The sequence below is a fragment of the Eurytemora carolleeae genome, unplaced genomic scaffold (genome assembly GCF_000591075.1).
Source record: "Eurytemora carolleeae unplaced genomic scaffold, Eaff_2.0 scaffold318, whole genome shotgun sequence".
NCBI lineage: Eukaryota > Metazoa > Arthropoda > Copepoda > Calanoida > Temoridae > Eurytemora > Eurytemora carolleeae.
This window is the reverse complement of record NW_019396228.1, coordinates 241,508-263,176: the sequence shown is the minus strand read 5'-3', so window position 1 is coordinate 263,176 and position 21,669 is coordinate 241,508. Positions and strand designations below refer to the sequence as shown.

At 33.3% G+C, this 21,669-nt stretch overlaps 3 protein-coding genes across 9 annotated transcripts in view; 1 reads left to right on the top strand and 2 right to left on the bottom strand.

The window, feature by feature from the left end:
• The window catches only part of LOC111698736 (uncharacterized), a 27,246-nt gene extending 8,240 nt beyond the window's left edge, over positions 1-19,006 (bottom strand). The window contains exons 1-4 of one of the 2 annotated variants that reach the window (XM_023469149.1): positions 19,001-19,006; positions 5,241-5,244; positions 1,127-1,192; positions 481-556 (exon numbers count right to left, since the gene is read on the bottom strand). In XM_023469149.1, coding sequence (XP_023324917.1) covers positions 481-556; positions 1,127-1,188 — 138 coding nt within the window. In that variant the 5' untranslated portion in view covers positions 1,189-1,192; positions 5,241-5,244; positions 19,001-19,006. Of the gene's footprint in view, positions 1-480; positions 557-1,126; positions 1,948-5,240; positions 5,245-19,000 lie in introns of those variants that run through there. The other variant, XM_023469148.1, reaches the window with a different exon arrangement.
• LOC111698735 (collagen alpha-1(I) chain) lies at positions 2,156-9,235 on the bottom strand. Of its 2 annotated transcripts, XM_023469145.1 has the most exons (10): positions 9,102-9,235; positions 8,781-8,838; positions 7,553-8,377; positions 6,131-6,202; positions 5,647-5,676; positions 5,269-5,361; positions 4,262-4,341; positions 3,361-3,426; positions 2,821-2,907; positions 2,156-2,513 (listed from the first exon to the last, which is right to left on the bottom strand). In XM_023469145.1, the coding sequence occupies exons 1-10, from the start codon at positions 9,177-9,179 to the stop codon at positions 2,439-2,441; spliced, it is 1,464 nt and encodes a 487-aa protein (XP_023324913.1). In that variant the 5' UTR covers positions 9,180-9,235; the 3' UTR covers positions 2,156-2,438. The 2 variants fall into 2 exon arrangements, with proteins under 2 accessions (XP_023324913.1, XP_023324915.1); XM_023469147.1 differs by lacking the exon at positions 6,131-6,202.
• On the top strand, positions 13,486-21,669 carry LOC111698738 (protein C19orf12). 5 transcript variants are annotated; one of them, XR_002764602.1, is made up of 8 exons: positions 13,486-13,583; positions 13,998-14,008; positions 15,002-15,099; positions 15,409-15,455; positions 17,987-18,059; positions 18,517-18,572; positions 20,091-20,884; positions 21,539-21,669. XR_002764602.1 is itself a non-coding variant. In XM_023469153.1 (8 exons), the coding sequence occupies exons 1-7, from the start codon at positions 13,518-13,520 to the stop codon at positions 20,160-20,162; spliced, it is 423 nt and encodes a 140-aa protein (XP_023324921.1). In that variant the 5' UTR covers positions 13,486-13,517; the 3' UTR covers positions 20,163-20,178; positions 20,451-21,669. The 5 variants fall into 5 exon arrangements, 4 of the variants coding, with proteins under 4 accessions (XP_023324921.1, XP_023324920.1, XP_023324922.1 ...); XM_023469153.1 differs by having other exon boundaries at positions 20,091-20,178; positions 20,451-21,669; XM_023469152.1 differs by having other exon boundaries at positions 20,091-20,198; positions 20,451-21,669.

Sequence of the window (21,669 nt, the reverse complement as noted above, 5' to 3'; positions counted from 1 at the left end):
TTAGCAAAGTGAAGTATATTTAATGCATTTTGCATTTACATGGTAGTGATACAAAAGTTTTTTTAATGGTTTTTTTTTTTATGTTTGAAGCCAATTTTTTTTTATATTTTATACATCTTCCGTTTTCATTCCTCCCGATATCAGATTGTTTGCGCGTTGCAAAAATAATATTTTTAGAAATTTGCGCTTAATCGTAGAAAATAAACGAAGTTTTGGGTAAAAGGTATCATATTTTCGATTTCCAGTTTTATATTTTTAAATAGTTCCCCCCCCCCCTCTCCCGGTAAATTGGGGGATGTAAAATATTTTTTAGGGAAAATAAAAGATCTTTACAGGAGAATAAATGAATTTTTTGGACAAAAACTAATGAAAAAATCTTGCTTTTAGATGTTTAATTTTCAAAAGCATCGAAAACTATTCCCAACATTCTTGAAAAATTGTTACTTCCCATCACCAAAAATAGGCATTTTTTATTTTTACCTGAAGAACTTGGTTATTTTTACACATAAACAATAAATCACAATACTCAGCACCAACGAGAAACCCTTCCAGGCTCCTGCAACAAAAATATTTTATCTAGGTCTGTCTGTTTTATGCTCAAGAACGCCAAAACGGTTGTACCAAATGATACAATTAATTTAAAGGCCTGCAAAGAGAAAAAAATAAGCGTGAAAATATGAATTTATTTAGAGTAAAAGTGGAATATTCATTTTTAAACTTTTTAGTAACTTTTGAACCCAAGGGACAATTATAAGATATAACATCCCGCCCAAGAAAAAACAATTTAAGAACAAAGATATTTAATTTGCCCTTAAAGGTTCTTAATAAGTATTCAATATTTTATATTATAATAATCTAAGCTTAAAGGGACTGGTAGCGAAATTTTAAGTCTACAGTCCCTTTATAAGCTGAAAAAAATAATTTTTGATCATGTACAATGTACATTGTTTTTATCTGCAATTCTCATTCGTTTATAGTGGGCCAACCAATTAAAACAACCTACTCTGGTTAGGCGGGTCCAAATTACATAGTAAATTGTGATTTTTTTTATTTGCATTATCTCGTGCTTTGTAGTTGAATAAATATGAAATAATATCGCCATCTTGGAAAATGGCTGAATCCCCACCTGACAACAAAGTCTGGTCCTGTTTCCTCGATCAATATATCATTCTCCGGCCCTCCAGCCATACTTCTGTAATATACATTAAACATAGTTGTACAGTTAGTTGTACACTGTACAGTTGTTGAACTTAAAAACGTTGTGCAGTTGTACATTAGTATTATAAATTGTACATTATATGAAAGAGTTGTACAGCATTCATTATCGTAACAACATGTAGTGTAGAGAAGTACATTTGCATTACAACAGTTGTACAAAATTCAAAATTGTACAACAGTACTCCAGGTACATAATTTTCCCTAAGAAGGGGGTTTATAAAAAAGGGGAGGGCTATAAAATAAAAAGTCATAAATCATGTAAACTATAAAATCTGTGTGATCAATTTTAACATTTGGGCGTCAGATAAAAAAAAACGGTTTAAGTGTTTTAGAAAATACAAACTTCTTTACAGTTCAAATAAAACATGGCATCACTTATAAAAAATGTCAATTCATAAAATTATACAAACAAATTTCATAAGTTTTGGAGGTTAAAAAATAGAGATAACATAATATAATAAAAAATGACAAAATCTATGAAATATTATTTCACATATGAGATTGTGGTAACTTATCATTTAGGGTAAACCAACAAGCTATTTCCAAATATAGAAAAAACACTTTCTTATTTTTTGCATTAAGAACGAACTGCTGCAATAATTATATTTGGTTGTTTTTAAAATACTGAGATTATTCAACATAGTTTTGGTTTTGACCAATAACCACAAAACAGGAGTAAATGTTAATAAATAAGTTCCCTCTTCAAAATCTTATTAAAATTTTCAATGTATTTTTCCTATTCAGTGATGAATTTTGATTTTTGGAAACTCAGAACTTTTTTTTGAAATTACTAAGTCAATTTGATAAAAAATATTTATGTACTGTGTAGTTTGTAAAAAAAAAATTAATGATAAGAATAATTTTTCCACATACTTTTAACTCTGAATTGATATCTTCTCATAAAGCTAACATTTACTTAATAAAATAAAGTATTTCATTAAAATCTAAAAGTTTATATTAATAAGATAAAGACATAATCATCCACAAAAGGTAAATTATTATAAAATACTTAAAATTATTGCTTAAACTTGATCTATCAATCAATCAATCGTCCTGATTAGTCGTCTTGGTTTACTTTATAGACTTTAGGGTCTACGGTTTGAATTTGACCAAAGTCGTAGATTCTACAGATTGAAATTTGACCAAAGTCGTAGATTCTTCGGCTTGAATTTGACCAAAAGCATAGATTTTACGGCTTGAATTTGACCAATGCGTAGATTTTACGGCTTGAACTTGACCAAAGGCACGTCTTTATGAGTAAAGCATTTATCACAAACCCATTCAGCGTAGATTTCCTGAAATTAAATAATTTTTGATTAACTTGTCAATTTTCTTGTTTTCATGAATGTCAAGGCACCAATGGCAATTCACAACAGTGCCCGTTTCTAAAATTGTATTGACTATAGCAAATTTGGACGTCAGTTTTTTAATATACGCCAAAAGGGCCGAACCAACATTATTTATTTTGTCACAAAAATTGATAGAAAAACATTCTAAACTTTGTTTTTATTTAAAAAAATGGGTCCACCCTTGGCTAAAATTATCAATTAAAAAAGTGGCGCGAAACAAAAATACAAAATTTGTGAATAAGAGTATTAAAACCTGTGTGAGAAAATGGAAGGCAGCTTCCGCCAGTCCAGTGCAGATTCGGTGGAACCAAAAATTACACCCAGACTCGCACAGAATAGCCTAATTATTATTATTACTATTAAAGGACAACCAATCGACCATCATTCAATAAAATAGGGGTCGGGGCTCCAAGCCGCCGAAACGTATCCATGGGAAACGCGGCTTGCGAGGCCCTAGGGACTTACACCAGGCGATCTGCCCAAGGCAATTGTAGGCAAAATTGGTCGAGGGAAACCTTGATTAGGTAACATTGTATTGTGAAATGAGTGCCAATTTTTTCAAGAAAACTACTCAATGCGGGATATTATTTTATTTAAATGTACTAAGGGACAGTTAAGATGTTGGGGGAATCATGGGTCGGTAATGTTGGTCAAAAGGTGGTAAAATGAACATCTTTATCAATGAATCCTACAGATATTAACTAATTTATATTAGTCCTGCTTTTAAATGTCGTCTTTGTCTCCCTCTCTTTTTCTAAACACAACCCCAGAAAAAGCTTTGTGTATAATATACCTGGTCATTATCGTGAACCTCTTTATGGCAGATTCCACAGGGATAGATGGGAGGAGCATTCGGATTCTGTTCAAACAAATCAGAATTTAAAGTAGAGTTGGAAAACTTTTGTGTCATAATCCCGATAGCCCTGATCTTGATATCCACTATGGGCACTTTTAAATTGAGGATCTATAAAAACTATAATTTTCATATCTTCGTTTAGTTATTCTTCCCTGACCTTCCCCTGACTTGCTAACTGAACGATTGCCATGCGAGATATCAAATAAAAATAAAATTAATCTGTTGATTAAGGAAAAAACCAGATCAAGCATTGATCTCGAGTTCCCAGCTCTGAACTTTGGTTTGGCCGTATCAAGTTTAAAAGCTTTAATTACTCTTTTCACTTCCTTATGATTCCTTATGATTCCATCCTTTCCAGGGTTTTAAACTAAATTCTGCTAGTGAGGTTTAATTGCTATTTAATGAAAATGTACAAAATAAAATGGTTACCAAATTAAAATTTAATAGTTTTCGTCTTAAATGTCGCTAAGATTGCTTTTATTTGTAACTGATTTAATTCTAAAATATGTCACAGGAACTTTTTTAGACGTACTTCATACATAGTACATACAATACCAGACCAACCGTATCTATAAAGTATCTTGAAAGGGGGTTACCGTTCAAAACTGTACTGATCAATAATATGGAAGAGATCGTCGTTTTTAGTATGAAAAAGGGTTTAATTCTGACATTTTTTTCTTCTGCAGCCGAAACGCACAAGCAGCTTTTGAAGCAAAAATAAAGTTTTTAGAAGATAAACATGGAAATTTCATTCATTCTTGGTCAGACAAAGCTTTTTTTAAAACCTATAAATGGACAGTACAATGTAGTGGATTTTGTTGAAAAATGTGATTAGTTCCTGTGGGTTAAAGACCATTGGTTGGTCAGAGGGATACACCTTCTCCATATTCATAGATAATGGGCTCGGACCCCCCATTCCTAAACAATTATAAATTAATATTTTTTTATTTTTCTAAAACTTCCACATACAGGGGCGGCTTACGATATTCTGATTCTTATTTCTTATTCTTGTGCGTCTGATTTTCCAGGGGGGGGGGGGGCGAGTTGTCCATGGCGGAACCCATCCCCCCCCCCCAATTTTTCCGGGGGGTGGGGGGACTTCTACACTCCCCCCTTATGTCGCCTCTGTCCGCATAATCATGGATATTGGATTGTGTACTCCAGGGCTGTGTAATTTTTTTAAATAAAAATTTATTTTTGTGATCTGGGAGAAAAAGGCAAGTTTTTTTCATATGTTTTCACACGTTTTACCCCAAAATTGATTTTATTTCCTCTTAAATCATTTATTTTACCCAATGCAGCGAATAAAACTCTGATTTTTCACGAAACTACGCACCCCTGGGGTAATCGGTTGGCCCTTCTTTCACGAAACTACACACCCCTGGGGTAATCGGTTAGCCCTTCTTTCACGAAACTACACAACCCTGGGGTAATCGGTTGGCCCTTCTTTAACAGTTTAACAGTTTTGATTCTAAAATTTCTCTATATCTGTGACGGAACCGAATTTAATGAAACTATTTACCGCCGCGGAGTTTAAATCTCTAGATATGTGGTGGAATCCTCTCTGAACGTGGATCAAATTCATTAAATCCGGTCCCAGGACTCATCAACATTTAATAATGTTTTAGAATTTTTTAACAAGGCTAAGAATACACCTGGATGTGGGGGACAAAACATAATCTAAAAAGGCGAGAATCTTCCCGATACAAAGAAAATTTCTGTTCATAAACTTTACAACACGATGTGCCCAAAAATACTGTTATACGTAGCTTTAAGAAATGATTGTTTACTAAGTACTTGTCTTGTTGCAATCAAACCTCTCTTCAACCCTTCTAAGATTAAAACCTGGATGAGATGATGGACCCATTGGAACAGTTCCCGGGTGTGACGATGGACCCATCGGTATATTAACAGGGGTGCCGGGTCCACTTCCGTGCCCTAAACATATATCGATCCTGAAGTGAGAATTCAATCCATGAACTCAATCATTTGTTAATCTACGGATTAATCTATACTCAATATTCTGTGTAGTGCCAATCAGAAGGAATAAAATTTTGCGTTCAACCAATGAGAGAAGAGATAAATTTCGGATATCCAAATTCAAGAAATCAAGCAGATTTGGCGTAAAATTCAAAAGTGGCCAATATGAATAATTGGATCTTCGAAATCTACAAGTTCCCCCTCAACCAGCCCTTCAGCAGCAAATATTTTTTGATAAATTACCTGATCCATGAGGACTACCGGAGCCTGGACCTAAGTATTAAAAATATTGTTAGTTTTTAGAATATTTTTAAAGTGCAATTTTCGCCTATCCTAGAAGAGGATTAAATCATGATTTTTTTCTTTTTTATACAGAGGCAGTCATAGATATTTTAAGAAAAAGTAAGTAAGTAAGTAATATGGGGGAAAAATAAAAAATGGACATTTTTGATACTTGATTCAAAGATTAGTTCCTCTCCCCCCCTGCAAATTATCGAGTTCAAAGGAAAAAATGATTTTCAAGAAAATATAATCCTTTGATTCCAGATAAAAAGACGATATTTTCTGAGGGGGGAATGCACATCATTTCTTCTACAGGCAAGGTTTATCTTCCTAGTTCTAACCAAAAAATTGAAGGGGGAGGGGGAAATTTCCAACACTTGAAACTCTAAAAACAAAATTAAAATATTTTTCTTTTGCTCCTAGGCCGGAATAATTATATTTGTACTTTTATGGTTTCCATGTATTCTGATGTTGGAGGAGTATACAGGTGATAGATCCCTTTCTACATGCTGCCAACCTAGTAGTAACCAAGTCTAGTACAGTTCATGTACCATTGTACATAGTTCATGTGCATAGTTCATGTACATAGTACATGTACATAGTTCATGTACATAGTTTATGTATATTGTACATAGTTGAAGGAGTATACAGGTGATAGATCTCTTTCTACATGCTGCCAACCTAGTAGTAACCAGGTCTTGTACAGTTCATGTACAAAGTTCATGTACATAGTTCATGTACATAGTTCATGTATATTGTACATAATTGAAGGAGTATACAGGTGGTAGATCCCTTTTCTACATGCTGCCAACCTAGTAGTAACCAAGTCTAGTACAGTTCATGTACATAGTTTATGTATATTGTACATGTATATTGTACATGTTTAATGTACATGGTTGGTGGAGTATACAGGTGATAGATCCCTTTCTACATGCTGCCAGCCTGGAAATAACCAAGTCTAGTACAGTTCATGTACATAATTCATGTACATAGTTCATGTACATATTTCTTGTGTACATGGTTCATGTGTAAAATGGTTCATGTGTACATGGTTCACGTGTACATGGTTCATGTGTACATGGTTCATGTGTACATGGCTCATGTGTACGTGGTTCATGAGTACATGGTTTATGTGTACTTAGTTTATTTACATAGTTTATGTATAATGTATATAGTTCATGTACATAGTTCAAGTATATGGTTCATATATATGGTTGCAGTACATAAAATTGTACGGTCCAGAACTTCATGTACTGCCAGTATATATTTACAGTACATTGTTACAAGCTTACAATATATGGTTCATTTACATAGTTTACAACACATAATTGAAACCATGTCAATTTAAGTTCATGTACGCAGTTCATTGTTTACAGTACATAACTATAGCAACCCTGTGCAGTGTACAGTAATATTTATGGTTCATGTTCTAAGTTTACAGTACACAACTTAGGTAATCAAACATATGTCCATTTTTACTAAATTGAAATTAATTGTACATTGTTTACATTATAAAGTTATACTAACTCTTTTACATAATTGATTTTAAGGTTTTCACTGTGGTTATTTTGGTTTTAATGGATTAATGTTAAACCAATTTGATAAATTTTTGTCAAGAAACATTTAACAAGTTCTCGAGGGTGTGTATTTTTCAGAATTACCCCTCCCCCTGGGAGATAATGATTTTAGATAATGTCGTGGGAAAAATGCTTTTTTGTACTTTTACCAAAAAATTAATTCATTTTCCCCTAAATTCATGAATTGTTCAAAATTTAGCGAAAAAAACCTTGACATTTTTTGAGAGCTCAGCGCAATTTTAGAAAATATACACCCTTAAAAGTTCCCCCCTGTTCGAAAAAAGACTTACCTGAATTAATCGTCATTCCTGACGAAGAAATCGGCATAGGTCCACCCGGTCCCATTGGTCCTCCAGGACCCATTGGTCCCATAGGTCCACCTGGACCCATAGGACTCATGGAAGACATGGGTCCTGGACCCATCGACATACTGGACATACTTGACATACTTGACATGCTCGACATCGGCCCAGACATCGACATCGACATTGACATTGGAGGTCCACTCATAGAAGACATAGGCATAGGTCCGTTAGGTCCCATTCCCATGTGGTGCCCCATTGGCCCCCCTGGACCCATTGGTCCCATTGGGCCGTGACCCATGGGTCCTCCCATAGGTCCGCCAGGTCCCATTGGTCCACCGGGTCCCATTGGTCCTCCAGGTCCCATTGGTCCACCCATATGTCCGTTAGGTCCCATCCCCATTGGTCCATGTCCCATAGGACCTCCATGCCCCATTCCCATCGGACCACCAGGTCCCATACCCAAAGGACCCCCAGGTCCCATTCCCATGGGCCCCATCATGCCATCTGGACCTCCCATTCCCATCGGCCCACCCATCATGTGCCCATTAGGCCCCATTCCCATCGGTCCTCCTGGGCCCATGGGTCCCATTGGCCCTCCTGGTCCCATTGGCCCTCCTGGTCCCATTGGCCCACCAGGTCCCATTGGTCCACCGGGCCCCATTGGTCCTCCTGGCCCCATGGGTCCACCTGGTCCCATCATAGAACCCCTTGGGCCCATCATTCCTTGTCCTCCCATCGGGCCCATCCCCCCTGGTCCATCATCAAAGGGATTGTTTGCAAATACTGTATCTCCCATCATGTGCATGTCACCTAGACCAAAATTGGAGTAAACCTTTTTATATAGATTTCATTTTTTAAATTTAATAAGAAACTGAAGGTTTAATATTAATTTTTTTTCTTTAGACTATTTTTTTAATAGTTCCACATTTGAGTGAAAAAAGTGAGATTTTTCTTTCAGTAATTAAATTTATCACACAGGAGAAGGATTACCCGCTACAGATGAGACTGTGAATACGACCTAAAACTCTAAAAATATTCCGATTTCAAGGTTAAATTAAGTCGTCTGCTTTGAATATGGTTTTAGTGGCCTATGAAATGATTTGACAAAGAAAGAAAAAAGTTTACAGATGCAAGGGATCGTGAATATAAAATTAATTCTATTAATATCGTCTTTTTATTTATTTATTTCAATTATCGACAAAAATGGACTTACCGACGGGAGACGGCTGATTCACCGAGACAGAAGTATTTTGACTTGTTCGTCGCTTTTTCTAAATAATGATAAACATACGATGGTAGGCGATAATATCAATACAATGAAGACGACTGAAGATTTCAATTTTAATTTACATTATACTGTTAGCAGGTGAGGGGTAGCGAAATATTGTAATATTGTGAATGATATATCATGAATGAATTGACTTTTGAACTGACTTTTTTTCTTAAGCCTCAGCCAATGCTTCTGAATAACGATAATGATGTATCAAACCATTCAGACACTCCTATTCACCCTTTTAAAGTTAAAATTACTCACCTTGGCATTGCCTGATGAAGGTGGGGGGGCTCCTCCTGTCCCCCCTCCAGGGAACTTAAACCCCCCCATTCCTGACATATCACAATTTTTGCTTTTAATTTCTGAAAATAAAACATAAAATATATATTAAAATCAAGGTAATTTCCTATTATACGATTTTTGGACCCCACTAGCCTGTCCTAGCCGCGGCGCTTGGCACTCTAGAATATCCTAGCCGCAGCGCTCGGCCCAGAAAGTATCATAACCTAGCCAAACCCAAAAAAATTCTTATCTAGCGAAAGAAGGCCTGTCCTGACCGCAGCGTTTGGCCCTCTAACCTGTCCTAGCCGCAGCGCTCGACCTAGAAATGGTCTTAACCTAACCTAAGCCTAGAATAATAATAATCTTGCTGAAAAATAAGTGGTCATGTACAATATTGATAGAAGGGGGGGGGGGGGGGGGTTCAAAAATCATATTCTAGGACGAACCCGATAAAGGTCTGTATGAGGCCAGATCTTTAACAGGCTTATTTTTATTATGGGTACCATGACCACAACAGCTTGTTTCCGGTCCAGGGGTCATCTTCCTAGTGTGAATAGCTCATTATATACAGGGCGTCCCACATCATAATAGTCCGTCAACGGGTCTAAATTGCGATTTTCGGGACTAATAAGAAAATTTAATTGGAATGAATCAATTTGAAAAATAACATAAGGCTTATATAAGAATTTTCTTGCGGAAACTGATAGTTTTTCGAGTATTAAGGGTTTATTTTATAGTTAAAGATTAGAGATAATCTAATATGATATGAGACGCTCTGTAGTTCCAGTAGTTTATCTATACACCCATATCCCAGATCTTGAAATTGGTCTATGGCTGGGGCCAGTGGGCGTGGCGGTTGATGGGCGGGCAGCTAGGCTCGGCTTATTATAACATGAATATAAAATACAGCGCGGCATTCAATGTTTTTCTTCCGTCGTCTTACATCAGAAATAAATCCATTAATCGATGAAGAAATCAGATTTTTGCTTAAAATTGCCATTTTTTGATAAAAATGCATGTTAAAAGAATTCACCACCCGAGCACTAAATATAGTTTTAAACCTTCAACCGGCCTAATATGTTTTTTTAATGTCAAATAATAACCCTGTGCAAAACCCCACCATAGTTAAAATCAAGTTTCAACAGCTGACTTTTGTTTACATTGAAACAGTTGATAACAATTCTTCAAATAAACTTCTTTTTTTTAAGTGAAAAGCCTGGCCACATGTTTCAAAACATTTGTTTAGTGATAAAATAAATTATAAAGAGTATATAACCCAATAAATGATATTAAATAAAGCTGTCATGAATATAGTTTGCTGTGTGGTGAATCACGTAGGATCCCATATTGCATCATCTTTTCCTAGAATTATTAATTAAGTAGTATAGATATATATGATTAATAGTAACAATTGTGTTTGTGGTTAACATGCATGGTTTGCAGGCCTAGATTCACCCAGCTGATCAGATTGCTGTTTTACATTTTTCTAAAAAACCCGATGCAATTTCAAGATTTGAAGTATAAAAACAGCTTTTTTTAATTGTTGAATGGTTGGCTCTGTGCTTAATAATATACCAAAATCTTATAATATCCATGACTTGTTCTTGTGTTTAAAAAATACTCTTACAACAGCTTTAAAATGAACGATATTAATAAATTAAACATGTGCGCGAAGCGGCATAAAACTCATGTTCTTCTAGTGTCTTTTCGTGGGTTTCTTAGTGTCTGTTATTCATATTCACTATGCATATAAAGTCCCGTATTACAGTCTACAGCAATTCTTTTGTAATACATCCACTAGTCATATTTGTCCATTATGTAGTCCCTTAATCATAGGTCTGTGCAGTCCTAAGTATTAAGTAGTTCCTGCCAGTTCTTGACTATATTTCGTCTGTCCATAAGCCATAATAGTCTTTCTGATCAAAGTCTCTCTATCCTTGTTTGCCAGTAAGGGGCTTAATCTGTTTTCCTCTTATGGTCTGCAAAAGTCCTAATATTCTGATATAATCCTTATTATATTTCTTGTTATTCTTCTTAGGTTGTTAGGGTTTGTGTAAACTTAAATGGTATATGTATAGTAATACTCGTTGTTATTATTATTATTATTATTAAACAAAACTTCTGGGGATATTCTGGTCCCCTAGGAGGTCACACCCATCAGTACTTCCCCTAACGATACGTGTACAACCACGCCTTATATACATGTGTTTAGAGAGAATAAATTAAGAATGACTGACTTTCTTTAAGTCGAACACGAGAAAATAGTTATAAATTTTATTAGAAATGACACGCAAAGCGCAAAAGAAAAATTTTGGTATTTTTTTCTTTATTGACAAAATTTTGAATAAGATGGTCAAAAAGATTGGAGTCAAGTGAGGGGGGTGGGACTCGGTTCGCCCCTCTCCTAGCTGTGCCACTGATCCACAAGCTTCACCTTGGGGATTAATCCCCAAAAAGTTAAGTTTCTGGGATTTTAATAGTGCTTGGGTAAGGTAGGGGTTTTTTTTTGAGGATTTTTCAAGTTTCTTATAAATTTGCTAATTTTTCTTAGATTTTATACAAATTTATTGAAAAATTACTGAAATTCTCTCAAAAATTAAATTTTACTCATTTGGTTCAATTTTTCGTGCAGGTTTTTAGAACTTTTCGTAGATATTAAATTGGAGTTTCTAAACAAAATCTTTGAACTGTATTTTTTCTCGAAAAATTTAGATGTCTCAGCCCAAAATTATAACAAAATTCGAGGTTATTTTGGGGGATTTTTCGGGTATTCAAGGAGAAGAGGGGTTCGGGGATTATAGGGGAATTTTTTATCATACAATTAGGGGATTTTTTAACTGACAAGGTTGGTCACGCTGGTACACCGGTAAAATTAAATGGGTTAGGTTGTATGCAGATCTGAATTGATCGATACTTTTAGCAATTTTAGCTCCTTTAGCAACATAACCATGCATTCAATCAATCAATCAAATCTATTAGGCAACCAGTTTTCCTTTATTGCTTTGATTAAGCATCGAGTAGTATTTTGCATGTTTTGATAAAAAAGTAATACAAAAGATTAGAAATAAAACATTATTCTACCAATAGCTTGGGAACCCAGCTTTGTGTGAAACTTGTGGATTTTGTGTAAACATTTTAGAGAATTTGTTTATTTACCTAAAAATGCTACCGAGACTGCAAGAACGTAAAGTAGAGGTATAGATCGTCAGTAGTTGATATAACTTCTGATCCAGATTAAACTATTGTTAATTTTTGTCAAGATCGTCAGTAGTTGCTATAACTTCAGATCCAGATTAAACAATTGTTTCGTTAATGCCAACTTCTTTACAATTTTTACATGTATAAGAATGTACCTATGAATATTAACAGTAGCAGAGTGTGCGGGGCTAAAACATCCTTCCCACAGTCCATGGAAATCTCATTTAATACGCGCCATTATATCTTAAACATATTAAATATAAAAAGTTTTCTGTTAACTTTGGATTTAATAAAAAGTTTTTATCTCGAATGTTTGTAAAGATAAAACTGGGCCTTCAGATTAAATATGATTAAGTGAATAACAGAAGTAAATATTTTGCTATTTACAGGTTATCAAATTTTTGACATATTAAATCATATTAGGAGGATTATCCTCCTTGAGTCCTTCCTCGTCACGGAACTTCTCGTAGGTTACCAAGTCGTCTATCTCCTATAATAGTGCATTTTTTACACTTTTGTGTAAACCCACTAAACTTTGAATTTTTAAACTGAGTTTTGAATATTCCCGTGGTTCTTACAAGTTACTCAATCAAAATTTGAGGCTAATCGTTTTAGGGTTTCCATTCATATGATCGGACATCCAAGCAAACAGACGATCAATTAGAGATTACTACTTGATATATTTATAGATTTCTTAAAACCATTTTGTTGTAAAAGAGATTTGTATACTTGAGAAGGCGAAGAAAAGCCATTCTTTGTGAAGGGTATCAAATAACCAAATAATATAAATCTGTGTTAGGATAGGTATGGGGGGGGGGTCTAGTATGTTGAATTTTTTAAGCCCCCATCTTACTTAAAAATTTAAATCTTGGATTTTTAAAAGAATATGAAATAAGGGGTATACATATTCTTAAGATATCATTCATACAAATAATTTTTCACTGGGTATGATGAAACTTTTATCGTTTGTTTTCTGACGATTTGGGAAAATTTTATGAATTTTATGGCAAAAATGTATCATAAATGGAGAAAACAGTTTTTTTTATCCCCCCCCCCCCCATTAAAAAGATAATCATTTATTTCTTCAGCCTATATTTAATTTTTGATCGCTTTATCTATTATATTATACATTATATTAATAAAAGTATAAGATTCAAATCTAAATTTAATCTTAAAATTTTTTTTCAGAAAAACAAAATGGTGGTCAGATATAGAGATATTCTAGAACTGTTGACAGTGCTAAGTGATGAAAAAGGGATCCAGGTATACATTCATTATTCGCATACAGGATTTCAGAGACAACTGTACGAAATTTATCCAGTCCATTTCCTCATATTCACGATTCCCCTCAACTGTAAAATTGTAGCGATCTTTGTCAAATATTTTAATCACCCATTTCAAGACTTTATCCGAGCCAGAGTCCAAATTTAATGATTTTGAGCCGCGTCTTAAATCTGCCAAAAACCGGTTGTTGTTGTTGGTGTTGGTGTTGTTGTTGGTGTTGGTGTTGGTGTTGGTGTTGGTGTTGGTGTTGTGTTGTTGTTGTTGTTGTTGTTGTTGTTGTTGTTGTATTAATAATATTATGTAAATTGTAGAAGTAAAGGTCCCTTCTATAAAGAAAAAAAGTCTGTTAAATTGATTTTGAAATTTTAAATTTAAGGACATATAATATTTTAGGTCACTCTGAGGTCAGCAAATTATCAAGAGTTTTGCAAAACTTCTTTAGAGGGTTGAGTAAACTGCATATAATTAAAAAATTTAGTCCCCTTTCATCAACTGGACATGAAATTTCATATCACCCTTTGTTCTAAAAAAGCATGGCATGTTCTATTCACAACTATACCCTTTAAACCTTTAAACTTCCGTTGAGACACCACAATTCAAAATAACCCTTTTTCAGCTATATTGTCAGGGATCTGGGATATCTATTCCATTCTTCATTAGACAAAAGCTTAAAGATTACCACTGTGAATCAAACTTACCACTATCTTAGTTTACCAGTTCCTTCTCAATGTGAATTTATCAGATAAGAATTATTAATCTATATATTTTTTGTGAAAGCTTTATAATCTTACATTAAGGCGGAATTCTGACAATGGATATCCTCAGAATTTGCATACCCTGCTTAGTAGTGAATTTTATTTTTCCAACCTGTGAGAATATATAAATATGAACAATATTAGCTCGATGAAAAAGCTGCATCATCATTCCTCAATATAACTTGTCAGAGAAATTTGACACCTCTGCATGGAAAACAAATCGTAACAAGCGTAATATTAAGGAGAAAAAAAATCAGAAATATGTATCAAAATGCATTTTTCCCTTGTCTACAAAGGATTATAATGCGTAAATCTAAAAGAGAGGAACAGAAAACAAATGTATGATCAGCTAAAAGATACAACAGTCAGAGAAAAAAAATATTTACTGCCCTTTTTAAGATTTGTTAACAAAAAAATTTACTTAAAAATAAATTGGAAAAAAATCTTTCATTCCCTTCGTTTGCATGCCTTCCCTGTTAAGATATTTTAAAAGTCGTTTAATCTTTGGGAAAGTTTTTTTTTGAGGGGGGGGGGTTTCATCTGATGTCAGTTTTAGATTTGAAGATTAGGAGAAAAATTAGTTTTTATTAATTTTGGGCCCATTAAAAAAACTTTATCCGTTATCTTGATTTGCTGTGATAGACAGTCCCTGAAGGGAGGCCTGATAACTGGTAGTATTGCCAGTATCTGTGCATTTATCCTCGGCCCTGCAGGACTAGCCGTTGGAGGAGCTGTCGGTGGTATGTACTTTTAAACAGACAGGGTTTCCCACAAAATGTGAGACTTCAGAGACGACTGTACGGAATGCTTTCTTAAACTCATAATTCCCTGCAACTTTAAACTTCTTTCTTTATTTGCCAAATAATTAGTTAAGCATGCATTAAATGACTACATTTAAGACAGAAAACCAAAGTTAACCTTGGGATCCTCATATTTTAGAGATTTAGGTCGTCTTTACAGTCTCATCCTTATTGAGTAACCCTGTAGATAACAGTATATATATTTTTTTAACTAAGCTTTATAAATCACAACTTTAGTGTCTTTTTCAGGGGTTATTGCTGCCTATACTGCTGATACATTCCGTCCTGTCTCACAGGTATAGTACGGGAGCATCCACAAAGAATGAGACTTCAAAGACGACTATTTTGGACATTCTTTTTTTCCTACAGTAAAACCCTTAATAACGAATACATCGAAAGCATTCATCAACTGTCGTATTCTTCACTTTCTGATAATGGAATGTTGCAGATATTTAGTTTTTATTTAAATGATTATATGGAACTCTTTAAAACTGTTCCCGCATATTCATGGATATTTATTTATTTTCGCAAATACTGAAATTTACGTAATATAGTATAAAAATTGAAAAGTTGTCAAAAAGACATTTGATAAATTCTTCCGATGTAATCGTTATTAAGGGTTTCACTGTACATATTTAGCCATTTTTTCTTTATACGAATCATTTAACTGTGAAGCCAAACAAAATAGAATAAGAAGCGATATGTCAAATTTTTAAAAGACGACTCCTAAAATACAAACTTCTGAAAGACAAACTCAAAAAGATAAACTCCTAAAATACAATCTCTTAAAAGATTAACTCCTAAAATACAAACTTTTGAAAGACAAACTTCTAAAAAACAAACTCCTAAAAGATAAACTCCTAAAATACAATCTCCTAAAAGAAAAACTCCTAAAATACAAACTCCAAAAAGATAAATTCCTAAAATACAAACTCCTAAAAGATAAACTCCTAAAAAACGAACTCCAAAAACATAAACTCCTAAAATACAAACTTTTGAAAGACAATCTTCTAAAATACAAACTCCTAAAAAACAAACTCCTAAAAGATAAACTCCTAAAATACAAACTCCTTAAAGATAAAATCCTAAAATACAAAATCCTTAAAGATAAAATCCTAAAATACAAACTCCTAAAATACAAACTTTTGAAAGACAAACTTCTAAAATACAAACTCCTAAAAAACAAACTCCTTAAAGATAAAATCCTAAAATACAAACTCCTAAAATACAAACTTTTGAAAGACAAACTAATAGAAGATAAACTCCTAAAATACAAACTCCTAACTCCTAAAAGACAAATTCCTGAGAACGGCACTTTTGAGTGAAATATTCTGCAAAGTTAATCTTGAATGCTTGATCTAGGTGACCTATGTGGGAACTTTTATTTGAGGTTAAATCATAGAGAATAGAATATATATTAGAGAGTAATTTAGAGAATCTCTCGGTATGAATTTTATCAGTCCCTTTCAGCCAGAAAGGGAGTTCAAAGTGTACAAATCATGTAAATGTTCACAAATTATATGCAGTAGAGTACATTAATACAGTTTGTTCCCTAGACTATCCATTTCAATTTCGAATTTTTTAAACTGTTAAATAAACTTTATAATGAATTAGGTGAATAAAAAACATCATTTGATTTATAGTTATAACGGAAAATCATCGTTTGTAAAGTGAAAGGCATAGAGTCTATTTGAAATGATCATTGGTCAATTATGAAACCAGCCTATTTCCTAATTTGGTTTTCTTTTAACAATAATTTTAGATTTTCTATAAAATGATATTCCAGGGCCCAAAAGGTTATATAGCACAAATATGTGAAGTACACCTGCAGTGTGGAAGCAGTACAACAAAATGGCCGTTTTACACTTTTTTTAGTAAATTCCACTCTAATATATTCTATTCTCTATGGGTTTTAACACTTGATCTCTTCATTTCAGTTATCCCTGCAGGGTTTTAATTAGCACGGGATACTAAAGAGGAATTAGATTAATCCGTAGGGGTCTTCTGCATAAGACGGAGATTTTGATCCCTAGATTCTCAAATCAAAAGTTCTGAACTTTTAAGTAACAAACTCATAGAAATACAAACACCTGATTTTTCCCGATCTATTCAAAATCTTGGTCCAGAGCTGAAATCTTTGGAATGAGATATCCTTAATCCTCTTTTTTGGATATCCCTACTGTATAAAAGTTACGCTTGATAACAATTACAGATACAATGCTATATCGATTGAACTAATATCCGATTGAATTAAAGTCAGCTGTTCACAAGCCGGCTTTTAGTGCATTTAAGCAATTATAAATTTAATCATGTTTATATGAACTTATTAAAAAATATATTTTATCACATTTTAGGACTATCATCATTTTTAACGTAAGTCTTAATAAACATTAATCCAAAACTTACATTTATTTTATCGATGTTTCGTTTAATTGATATGACACAATTAACACCAGAAAAAAACCGGGTTTTCAAAAGTTAAATTGTACATCTTAACATGATACGCTGATTGTTTGAATTTTACACTTCTTTCTTGGATATCGAATGCGTAATAAAATAATATTGGGTTTAGTTAAATCAGGAGTTTAAGCATTAATCTTGATATCCATCATTCTAAAGTTTTCAGCTCAGTCCGTTTAGTTAGAATTTTTAGGAACAGACTTTGATTCAAAAAATATTTCAAGAAAAGATCATATATTTTGACTGCACAAGGTGTCCCGCGAGACACGACAGTTTGTGAATAGTTCTGAATGTCTTCTTCCAAATACTGTATTATTACTGTCATGTTTCGTGGGACACCCTGTACATTTTACACTGTACGCTACAGGTTATGCAAGAGATGACGTACAGTGACCAGGAGAGACTGGCGCTAGCAGTCAGAAGCATAATTTCTAATCTGGGTACGTTTTCATATTTTTATCTTTTATTTTTTCACGATGGTACAACTGTTCAAAAAGGGGGATTCCGGAGTTGTTAAGCCGTGTGGGTGCCGTGGGTAGGATTAAGATGTGGATTTTAACACTAGCCATGAAGTGCCCAGCGTGGCCTGTGGAATTTTAAAAAAAATATTGTGTTTCCAAAACAAAATTTCAGACAACTTGGTCCAACCGTTTAGCCTGCTTTAGCAAAGAGCTTCATTATATAGATTAACAGCCAGATACCATCTTGTCTTAGAACGACCTCTACTCCAACCTTTAATTATCGCAATACAGATGTTTTTTTTGCAGATTTGTTATTTCTTTTAAAATCTAATGTGTGAAAATGTGAAGAAAAAGAAAGGATCAACGTATCCCTCATAAATAACTATTCTTAAGAAAAAATGTTTCAGCCATAACGTAAAAATATTATTTTGTTTAGATGCTGGGGATGCCCTGGAGCTTATTGCTCTAGTTCAAGGAAACGAACTCTTAAAGGTGATTCGAGCATTTATTACCGTCTTAAATGGACAATAGACGTAATTTCAAGTGCATGTAGATAATTGACAATTGTTCCCTTTAAACATTTCTCTGTCCAAAATTTTGAAGATTTTATTGGTTTTTTGTTTGAACATTAATAATTTTTTTTATTGTTTCTCCGAAAAGTAACTTGCGGATTTTCATTGTAGAGACTAGAGAGAAGGAATAAAATCGTCAGAATTCCATGATTTAAAAAATGTCAATATTTTCATCTTTATTGCTTAGACAAGGGTACCGTTGTGAATTGGAGGGTAGCTTGTTATTTCGTTGACAGTCCCTTTAAAGGGAATGTTCATAAAGGAGAGAGAAGAATAAAAAGAATATATTAATTATATTATAAAGAATATAAAAGCAAGAACCATAAAATTGTGGAATAGAAAGACGACTTTTGAAGTGAACACAAGTTTTTATGTAAAATTTTTTTTTATGTTTTTGCACCAGTTTAAAAACCTTCTTTGACACATTTAAAAAAAGATTTGAAATTTTTTTCTTTCATAATTATCAAACTCATTTAGCTTTTTTTGAAAATTAAATCACTAATGTAAGCCAGAAAAAAATTACGTCAAAATAAATCATGATTGAGCAACTTATAAGTAAAAAGCTTATTAAAAAAATAGTTTTTTAGCCTTTTAACATAACGGTTTTCGAAATATCGAAAAACGGACAAATGGGCGTTTATCAGCGATTCAAGGCGAATCTTTTGATACCCATATCAATCTTCCCTTTATGATCGCTGTTTTTTAAATCGTTAATTACTAGATGAGTTTTGATTTTTTAAATTTTTTTTGCTACAGTTAAACCCCAAATAAGCCAGACATCGAAAGAACTCATCAAATGTCGTATTCTTCACTTTCTGATAATGGAATGTTGCCGTTATTTAGTTTTTTAATTAAATGATTATATGGAGCTCTTTAAAACTGTTCCAGCATATTCATGGCTATTTATTTATTTTCGCAAATACTGAGATTTACGTAAAATAGTATAAAACCCATTGAAAAATTGTCAAGACAACATTTAATAATTTTTTTTCGATGTATGGCTTATCTTGGGTTTAACTGGATAAATGTTTTATTTAATGATTTTTACTACTGTATAATTTTTTCCTGGTGAAAAATAGATTTGAGATTTTCGAAGGAAGTATTTCGCCATTTAAGCTGTAACCACACTATGTCAATATTGCTTTAATGTCGTCTTACTATTCAACAGTTTTCTGGTTCTCACTGAAGGTCATGGTGTAATACAAGTTTGTATAATAAGGTTGGTTACTCTCGATGCGTTCCAATGTACGGCAAATGTCGACACCTAAGATAGATAGATAAAAACCTCATATGAGGTTTCTGATTATAGAGGCGAGAGTGAAATCATTTGTTGTTTTTATCTATCTATCTGCGGAGATGACATTTTATCGTACATTGGAGTGTATTGAGAGTAATCAACCTTATTATTCAACCTTGGTGTAATAAAACGATATTTTAGGCGAGAGTAATGGGCGAGATGCTAAGTTTCCTGCGGAGTCAGATGAACTTCAATATTCCAAACGATTTTTAATTTGTATAAATTTCAAGTGACCCTCCATTTTTTATGGCATGCCCGATTTACAAAGTTACCATTAAAAGCTGGGTCTGGTAAAGAATGAGATATCCATGATTTATCGTTAAAAATTGCTATTTTTATTCTAGTTTTAATAGATTTAAAGGAACTTGCGGATTTCTTGACAATGACGAAAATCGTGAGAATACAACATTTGTTCAAGCTCGAAACAACGGCTGTATCTTCCACATTATTGATCAGATGAAGGAGTAAAAGGTATCTGTGTGAATCGGGCTCTCTTTGAAGCGAGGGTCACTTTAATTAAGTAATTACAATGACAGTCCCGTTTAAAGAAATATTTAAAATAATGTTTCCCGTTAAAACCAATAATGATTTTAAATACTTCACCATATTGATATCATATTTAAAACATTATAATGAATGCTGTTATATTTTATATAGATAACAATATTTACACAGATTTTAAATGTGAAGAAAAGATAATCAAAATGAAATTTATCTAAAATTAAATGTTTTTAAATCAAATTAGTTGTAGAATGTAGAACAACTTTTTGCAATAAACCTGAAGATTATAAAAAAGTGACCTGCGGATTTCTTGTTTCAGAACTATGAAGGAAATTTTGTAAATTAAACACTTTTTCAAACCAAAAAACTATATGATCAAGGATACCGTTGTGAACTGGACCTCCTTTAAAATCCCAATGAATATCTCTCTTTAAGTACAGGGTTACCCACAAAGTATGAGAATTCAGAGTAGAGTTTCTAGCGAACAAAACTTTTCGCAAAAATTGCAAACATTTTCGTTCGTATTTCGCAAACTTTTCCGCGAAGTGAAATATCGTGAAAATATTTTCACGAAAATTTATTCGTAAAAATTTGCGACATTTTATACTCAATATTTTGCTTTTTTTGATGAATTTTCGCCAAAAAGTACAATCTAAAGAGAATTCTGTATTTTTTCGTGAAATTTTCGCTCTCTTTTTTCGCATAATTTTTGCATTATTTTTTAGCGAAATTTTCGCTTTTTTCACGAAAAAGACTGAAGCTAAATTTCGCCAAAAAGCGAAAGTTTTCGCATATTTATCGATTGAACGAAATGCATTTTTTTCGCGAAAAATGCAAAATTTTAGCGAAACGATTTTCGTTTCTCGCTAGAAAACCCTACTTCAGAGACCATTGTACGAAATTTACTCTGTCTGTTTTCGTACATTCACGATTCCCTGCCACTGTAAACTTTTTTGCTTCTTTGTCAAATCATTAAATAAGAATATATAAATTAACTCGGGGACTGTCATATTTCATGGGTTTCCGGTCGTCCATTCAGTCTCATCACTTGTGGGTAACCCTGTATCAACCAAAATTGATTTAATAAGATCATTTCGCCATTCTTAAAGATACAGTACATTGTCGATAGTGCTATACGATTTTAACGTATTTACTCATTTCCCATGTTTTTTGTAAATTATAAATGAAAAATGAAAATATATCAAATGAAAAATGAAAA

Excerpts from the sequence above, each read along its gene's own strand:
- LOC111698735 (XM_023469145.1), bottom strand. The coding sequence starts at position 9,179 with ATGTCAGGAATGGGGGGGTTTAAGTTCCCTGGAGGGGGGACAGGAGGA. Across the intron at positions 6,203-7,552 it reads AGGAATGACGATTAATTCAG|GTTGGCAGCATGTAGAAAGG; the intron begins GTAAGTCTTTTT and ends GGTTACTACTAG. Across the intron at positions 3,427-4,261 it reads CAATGGTCTTTAACCCACAG|AATCCGAATGCTCCTCCCAT; the intron begins GAACTAATCACA and ends TTGTTTGAACAG.
- LOC111698738 (XM_023469153.1), top strand. The coding sequence starts at position 13,518 with ATGGTGGTCAGATATAGAGATATTCTAGAACTGTTGACAGTGCTAAGT. Across the intron at positions 15,456-17,986 it reads CATTCCGTCCTGTCTCACAG|GTTATGCAAGAGATGACGTA; the intron begins GTATAGTACGGG and ends TGTACGCTACAG. Across the intron at positions 18,060-18,516 it reads AAGCATAATTTCTAATCTGG|ATGCTGGGGATGCCCTGGAG; the intron begins GTACGTTTTCAT and ends TATTTTGTTTAG.